The 8,058-nt window shown below is 31.6% G+C and overlaps 1 protein-coding gene across 8 annotated transcripts; it reads right to left on the reverse strand.

Moving 5' to 3' along the window:
- Positions 1 to 764: 764 nt before the first annotated feature.
- On the reverse strand, positions 765 to 8,058 carry LOC108331722 (disease resistance protein SUMM2-like). Of its 8 annotated transcripts, none has more exons than XR_008248385.1 (9): positions 7,851 to 8,023; positions 7,680 to 7,775; positions 3,868 to 6,774; positions 2,902 to 3,648; positions 2,384 to 2,496; positions 2,059 to 2,178; positions 1,818 to 1,967; positions 1,132 to 1,419; positions 765 to 957 (listed from the first exon to the last, which is right to left on the reverse strand). XR_008248385.1 is itself a non-coding variant. In XM_017566614.2 (9 exons), the coding sequence occupies exons 3-9, from the start codon at positions 6,740 to 6,742 to the stop codon at positions 902 to 904; spliced, it is 4,374 nt and encodes a 1,457-aa protein (XP_017422103.1). In that variant the 5' UTR covers positions 6,743 to 6,774; positions 7,680 to 7,775; positions 7,909 to 8,058; the 3' UTR covers positions 765 to 901. The 8 variants fall into 8 exon arrangements, 6 of the variants coding, with proteins under 6 accessions (XP_017422103.1, XP_052732255.1, XP_017422104.1 ...); XR_008248384.1 differs by having other exon boundaries at positions 765 to 966; XM_017566614.2 differs by having other exon boundaries at positions 765 to 966; positions 1,132 to 1,435; positions 7,909 to 8,058.

Genomic DNA, 8,058 nt, shown 5'->3' on the forward strand with positions numbered 1-8,058 from the left:
TGATTATATATATATATATATATATATATATATATATATATATATATATATATATATATATATATATATATATATATATTGATTGTCTTTTCAGATGAAAATCCATCAACTTTTAGTTATTTAAACTTTTTTTGGTGAATTCATATACTTTCATACAAATATTTGTGGGTAAAGAATTATTTTATGAAATTAATCATAGGGTTTTTCGTATGAAAGAGAAGATGATTTATACATACTAGTGATTTATATATTCAAAAGAAAATGTTACTTCTAAATATAGAAAAAATTGAATAAAATTTTAAAATACTTAATTTTTATAATTAAGTATATTAGAGGCCGGGTTCAGAACTAAGTAATTGCAAATTCTATCTAACTCTTCTAAGACGAAATGTATGTCTAAGGAGAAACATAAAATGCATAAAACTAAAGTGTTTGCTAATCACAAAAAGTCGAAACATTTTTTCGGAACATCAAAAAAGTCATTAAGACTTCTAAGTTCTTTCTTCATATCGTGTAGTTCTTGAGCTAAATGATCATGTCTCTTCAGAAGTTCATCGATCGGCGTCTTTATACTATCTAGTTCCTCAGTTAAATGGTCATGTCTCTTAAGAAGCTCACTCATTTTTGCCCTTGCATGGTCCAACTTAGGATCCCTTCCCACAACACGTTGACGCATTTCATCAACCCACGACCTCTCAAATCCAAGTTGAACAACTTCATCACATAGTTTAAGGAAGTCCTTTTCTCTATGAGGATTAACACTAGCAACACTTTCACTACGAAGGAACAACAACATATCTGCCAATGTTTTCAACATCCAAGCTCGAAAGCGATCAGTGAACTTCTCACACGCATTCCAAAGATAAGGATATGCTTCCATCGCCTCCACTAGCAGAGAAATTTATGAATCATTGAGATCAGCAAAGTGCTTATACTTTTCTAATCTTGTACGAGTATCTGCAAAAGCTGTAAAAAGTTTGAGAAGTACGTGACATATACATACAATATATATATATATATATATATATATATATATATATATATATATGTATATATATATATATATATATATATATATATATATATATATATATATATAAGATGGACAGGAGACAAGAAAAGAGCAATAACCTGGAGTAACCACAACGTCAATATGGGAAACAATTCCTATTCCCTCTGTTTTATCCAACAAGTTCACCCCTTCTTGGATTTTGATAGTTTTGTATGGTGCTATTTCTGTCTTGTCTTCATTCATCTCATTATCTTGTTTAACAACATGGGAATCTTGTGGAAGTATATTTGCACCGCTTGACTTGTGAATTGTAACACCATTAACCAAGCTAATGTTATCTCTACCAATTGGAAAGGTTTTAATTGTAGCTCCCTCTGTTGCAGGTCCACCTCTGCTCCTTTCTCTTCCTATTTCCTCAGTATTCTATTCGTCATGAATGGAAAAGTAATGTTTTTGTATAATTAAAGTTATAACTTTTAAAAACATTTGTTTCATAATGTACATCATGTATTGGTACCACATTTGTGTATATTACCATGTTTACAAGTAAAAGTATTTTATGCAAGGGAGTTACCATACAAGTTTGAGATGAACTTCTTACCTCTAAAATAGAAGTTGGTATTGCAAGTTTATCTGATGTCATAGTTTTTTCAATGTTTATTGCCTCTATTTCATCAGTACGCTTTTCCAAAAGTTATGTTGATTGATTAGTAAGTGAAGTTTAGTTGTGGTTGTTTTAATTTCTACCATCATGTAGTTTACTAATGTATCATTTTCAGAAGATTAAAAGAAAATATGTAAATACCTGAGTCATGTTTGGAGAAGAAATGACTGGAAAATTTTGCTCCATCGCTTGCGGGTCTGATGTCATTTTGATGGTACTTTGAGTTTGTCCAAGTGGAATTTGTTGGTCTGTGAAGTATGATCCAGTCGTTGATTTTCCACCCAACAACTCCTATATGAAGTGATGAATGTTAACTGATAAAAAGTGTTGAGAGTCATTCACTTCCTCATATATTTAGAAGAGCTTAATAAAGTGCATTTACCTGTGAATATGTTTCATGATTAGACTTACCATCCACCTTTGAATTTATTGAAGTTGTAGGAGCCACTTCCTTTGGACCATAATCTTTCTCGATAAATTTCTTATCTGACTTTTCATTGATCTAATCAATGATAAAGTATATGAAAAGGACCATCTCAATAAGTCAGTTTTTTGAGAATAATAGTAATTATATATGAAAAGACTGTTTTTCGATTAATGAATTGAGTCTCAGAAAAATGAAATGAAGTTTGTCAAATTTTAGTGAAGCAATTATTATTATGATTGAAATTCACAAGGTTAAGTTGGACAGGTTGATTAGTTCTGACCTGTGAAGAAGGAAATTCAGTGAAATTGTTGCTTGTAGAAACTTTATCTAATTCCTTAATTTCATCCATCAGTGACTCAATATACAAGGAAGAAATTTTAGTGTCTTCCAAACCTGTAGCTCAAGTGTATAATCAAGGACAAAAAATAATGCAAGTTCAATATTCCATGAATGATCAATATATTGTCACAATTAAAAAAATGGAAAAGAAATTAACGTGTAAACAATTAAAAATACTAGTGATTTTTTTTTACAAATATTTGGTTTGAAATATGAATTAAATAGTTAATTTGTACATATTTTCTTTAGGTGGAACAAAGAAACATAAATATTTGGCACTTGAGGATGGTTATTTGAAATGTAGTTATGCTCAAATTCTATAAACAATTAAAAATGTTAGTTGAAGATTTCAAATTTCACAACTATATTTAAGCACAAATCACTATGAATCGTTTATATATGAAGTATCCATCGTAACATGTAATGTTTGCAACAACATATCCATGCATAATATTTTACCTTTCAAAGGAAAATTTTGTTGGAGTTCTTCAGGCGTAGTTGTTGAAGTCAAAGAGAGTATTGGACAATTGCGGATAATGCGATGCTTCACATTTAAAAATATAGTCTCTTGGTGAAAATTTGAAAGATGCATAAATATTATAAGTTTCAGTTGTGGAAGTTTAACTTCGGTCTTTCCTGTCTCATCGTATTCGCATGAAATAAACTCTTGTAGTTCAGTGGGTCCCTTTATGATTAGAATCTTCAAGTTGGAAAGATCATTGCATACAAATACAGAGGTGAAACATTTCAACTTGTGACATTCTTGAATAAGCAATGATGCTAGTTTGGGGAAGCATGGTTTTGGAGAAACGATATTGGGCAACCTTTTATCCTCCAAATCCTCTTCAATGATCTGTCTTAATTCCTCGCATCCACTTACTTCTAGATGATTCAACTCTGGTAGGGATCTCAACATACACTGAGGAAATATTACTTCCAATTTTTCACATTTCTTGATACTTACCTTTTTCAAACTTGAGAACATTGAAAGATCACTTTCAAATTCATGCTCATTTTCAGCCATGTTTTTCTTTTTATTTCTTTTGACTCTTGGAGGAGTTATTATATACTTCAAACCATGACAGTCAAATATCTTCAATTTTTCCAATGAAGTCATGGTCTTAGTTACGTATGTCGTAAACAATGAGCCTAACATTGGACATGAATATATCTTAAGAAGTGTAAGGCTAGACAGAAAAAACGATCCTGAAAAACAATTATAATTAATAACAAAAATGTTAGTCAATTAAGAGTTTCATTATTGTTTTCAATAGATTGATCTTGACGAACTAAAATCACAAACTCAAACATCAAATAATCAGCTAATAATGGCTAATAATGATATTTAATTCTATCACCAAAAACTTTATTGAATTTGAAGAAAAAAATAACATTCTTATGAGATATGCAATATGGAAAAGGTACCTGAGGGTGTTGATGGAATTGAACTGATTCTGGCCAAAAATCTAAATTGGTTAGATTCAAAATGTTGATGGTCATCTTCCTCAACAATTTCATTTGTTTCTTCATGGTGTGTTGGTGGAAAAACATCCTCAATTATTTGTTCTATATTGCAGTTTATAATCTCAAGCATTTTCAATTGAGTTAGGCCTCCTGTAACACTGACCGAGAATACATGTTTTAATTTTCCACATTTATGTACCTCCACTTGTTGAAGATTCTGGAAAATTCTGGATTGCACAGAATGTTCAATTGTGAATTTATCTTCACTCTTTTTTGTTTTGCCATCATCAGCTACTATATACTCCAATATGTCACAATTGCATATGCGTAATATTTTCAACTCTGTCAGACCTTGAGCAATGACATATGTGAAGAGAGATGTAAACTGTGGGCAATTTTCTATATACAGCTTCTCTAATTTTTCAAAACACCCATTGGCAGGTTGACAACCATGCCATAAAGCTTTTAGATGTTTCATGTTGACTATCCTCATCAAATTCAACTTGGAGAAGAGATTTTCCATCTTACTCAAATGATTGCTAGTGTCAACCAAACACACTATCTCTTCACAATCACGAATCCTGAGTTCTTTCAACTCATTCATGCCTTCTTCAATTTGAAATATATCAGGAATTATATTTTTTGCACCTCCTTTAATATTTGCTACAGATAACTCTTTTGCTTTTTTTGCTAAACCTTTAATAACCTCATTTGATATGTCAAAATAATTAAGTACTAAAGTTCTCTCATAAGAACAAAACTCTTGCCATACATATTCAGTATAAAAATAATCATATCCTAATATAATTCCATACCTTTGTAGTGTTTGGGGGACACTAAACGAGTTAAAGAATAATTTAACCTTTTCTTCCTCGTGATACATCCAGGTGTGTTTAAAAATGTATAATTCTTCAAGAAATGGGATTCTTTTGATCTCTTCAAAAATCTTGCTTTTAATGTCACAACTTTGAAACTCTAACAACTTCAAGTTTGTAAGTGGTGTAACTGCAATATCAGTTTGCAAGTCAAGGAATGAAGGCCATGAGCAACGATCAAACGAAAGACTTTCAAGTTTCTTCATGTCTCTTACAAATGAGATGTCCCTCAATTTCCAATATCGAAGCACTAGACAACGCAGATTTGTCAATGCTTTGAAAGACGTTGTTGACAACTGCAACCCATAGTCGCATTTATTGGTAATAATCAAAACTCTAAGTTTTCCCATTCTTTCAAAAATTCCATTCGATACTTCCAATTTTGTTTGTATAGTTAAAAACTCAAGATTGGAACAATCCAAACCATCTGGAAATTTCTCGCACCATAAATATCTTATTGAACCTTGCTCTAAACTTACATCCTTTTTCGGTTCACACTGGACGATCTTATTCTCATTCTTTGCTATCCAATGGGCTACATCACGAACCAAGTCATGCATTTTGACACATTCATGATCCGCCTCCATCATTAAACAAGAACTTACAAGCTTCATTTTGGCCGCAGTCACTTCAATCCTTACCTCTTCATATGTGTCAACTTCTCCAGCCACACCTAACCCTATTGCACATCTTATTAAACATTCCACTGAAATCTCATAATCTTCGGGGAATACAGAACACAAAAGGAAAAGTGATTTAGCTTTTTCATTATCTAGATTATCGTAGCTCAATTGTAAACACTTATAGGGATCTCGCAAACCTTTTCCAATATTGATCGGCTTAGAACTTCTCAATTTATTCAACGCAGCACGCCATATCACCTCTTCTTTTCCCTTCAAGCTACTAACAACAGCTACAATGACAACAGGCAATCCTTTACATTCTTCTGAAATTGATTTTGCCAAATGCTTGATGTTTTCAAGAGTGTCTTCAGACATAAGTGCTCTGTTTTGGAAGAGAGTCCACGCTTCTTCATCAGTTAAGATTGGCAGATAAATCTTTTTCTGAAAATCCATTAAAATACAAACTTCTTCTGATCTAGTGGTAATGAGAATCTTGCAGCCTTTATGGTATTCAGAGGAGGGAATCCCTATGCGACCAAAATCAAGCTTTTCCCATACATCATCCAGAATCATAAGAATTTTTTTTTCCTGGGTTAATCTCATGCACAAGCGTTGTGCTCTTTCCATTTCTTGGTTTTCTTGAAATGTATACTGTAATGAACTTGCAATTTTTTCTTGAATTCTTGAAACTTCTATTGTACTAGACACAGGCACGAAAATAACTGTGTCAAAAAGATGCTCAGCTTCTGCTATCTTCTTAACTTCCATTGCTAATGTGGTTTTACCACAACCTCCCATCCCGTACAATCCAGTCATGGCAACCCCATCATCTTTCAGTGCTTCCATTATTTGCTCAAAAGCAAATTTTCTACTATCAAAGTTCATACATTTATCTGTGAGAATATCGAAAGTGTTTGAAGGAATTGAGGCAATGCGTTCAAGTTGTATAAATTGTCTGCCTTCTTGAATGATCTTTTGAAGGTCTGCTTTTTTGTTTGCCAACTTTTTTCCTAAACGGTATCGCCAAATCCAATTTGGACAGTATCCAAAAAAGCAACTCTTTTTGGCATTTGTCTCTCTCAGCAAACGATTCACATTTTCTGAATCAATGTTTGCATTCTCCAACCATTTATCAATAACTTGAGCACTCTTTAAGGTTTGTCTTCGAGCATGTATGACACGATCTTCTACATTTCTTCTCGTTTCGATCAAGTTGTCTTCTTCTTTTTCAAGCTCTTTAACAAAACTATTAAAGCAAAATGAGTATTGCAATTGATTAACCGCTCCACACGCCACGTCTTTCAAAACTCCAGACAAAAAATCATTCAGAATGTCCATCAATTCACTTCACTCGATTCAACTTAATTAACCTGATAATACAAATATAAGATAAAATAAATGAGTTTTATATCCAATTAAAAACCAACTATAAATTAAAAGATTAGTTTTGTTTTTCAAATTGCCCAAAAACAATCTTATAGTAAAATTAAAAGAAAATTATAAATGAAATAACATTTTCTACTATTTTATCTTTTTTTTATTCTGACATGGATTTTTTTTTGTCGGCATGAAATTTATTTAAAAAATGTTTTGCCTTCCTCCACGCAAAAATTCAAATTCAAATGTGAATATACTTAAATGGCAAACAAATTTTCCACCACTCAATAAAGTTGTCTAATAATAGTTGTGGACTAAAATAAGTACAAATTTCTATTAGTAAAAAAACAAGTTAATTTCTCAAATGATACGCAAAACTTACCAATTTATCAATTTAAAATACTTTGAATACAAATACTTCGGGAATAGTTAATCGCAACTAAAGGTTATTTAATGTAATTGATACAATAATTTATCATGTGTTTGATAAAAAAAGTAAGTAGAAGAAGAGGATAAAAAAAAAGGAAGAAAAACATGTGAAAATTACACTAGAAATGAAAAACATTTTTCACTGAAAAAAAAAATTGAAAATGAAATTACTCACGTTTATATTTTAATTTCAACAAATAAAAAGAATAATTCAAAAAATAATAAAATATGCTAATATGCTCTTAGGAATCACACTCACTTGTTAAATTAGTTTTATTAAAAACCCCTATTAAACAGAATTGCTAAAGTTAGGAATCCGTTGTTAACTTAATTTTATTAAAAACACCTACTAAACAGAATTGCTCAAGTTAGGAATCAATCTATTGTTGGAATTTCTCTTAAGGCTCTTAAATGATGAGAGATCCAAAAGAATTGGAAATAGAAAACGAGCAGAAATTGGTAAGCTCACCTCGTCTTCTTTCAAATACTGTCGTTGATAACTATAGAAGATTCCAGCAAGAGATGGAACAGAAGATAGAAGAGTTGGTGAGAAAGAAGTTGTGTACTGCAATAAAGGAAAGGGCAGAAATGGATAAGAACAGGAAACCTGTTGGAAATTAAACCGATCATAGTTACTTACCTTTCAGAGAGAATAATGAATATCGAGATGAACAAGGGAACGCAGAGGATAATCTTACTCATTCACTCACTTCGTCTTCGTCTTCGTCTTTGTCAACACTACTACTCATTATTGCTCTCTTTTTCTCTTCTTATTCACAGCCCAGCTGTGATGCACGGTCTTCATTCAATGCTTTTTTTTTCTTTTCTTCTTTTTTATCGACAGCCTA

Source organism: Vigna angularis, chromosome 4 (assembly GCF_016808095.1).
Source record: "Vigna angularis cultivar LongXiaoDou No.4 chromosome 4, ASM1680809v1, whole genome shotgun sequence".
NCBI lineage: Eukaryota > Viridiplantae > Streptophyta > Magnoliopsida > Fabales > Fabaceae > Vigna > Vigna angularis.

Excerpts from the sequence above, each read along its gene's own strand:
- LOC108331722 (XM_017566614.2), bottom strand. The coding sequence starts at position 6,742 with ATGGACATTCTGAATGATTTTTTGTCTGGAGTTTTGAAAGACGTGGCG. Across the intron at positions 2,179-2,383 it reads CTGAATTTCCTTCTTCACAG|ATCAATGAAAAGTCAGATAA; the intron begins GTCAGAACTAAT and ends ATCATTGATTAG. Across the intron at positions 1,968-2,058 it reads ATCATGAAACATATTCACAG|GAGTTGTTGGGTGGAAAATC; the intron begins GTAAATGCACTT and ends CACTTCATATAG.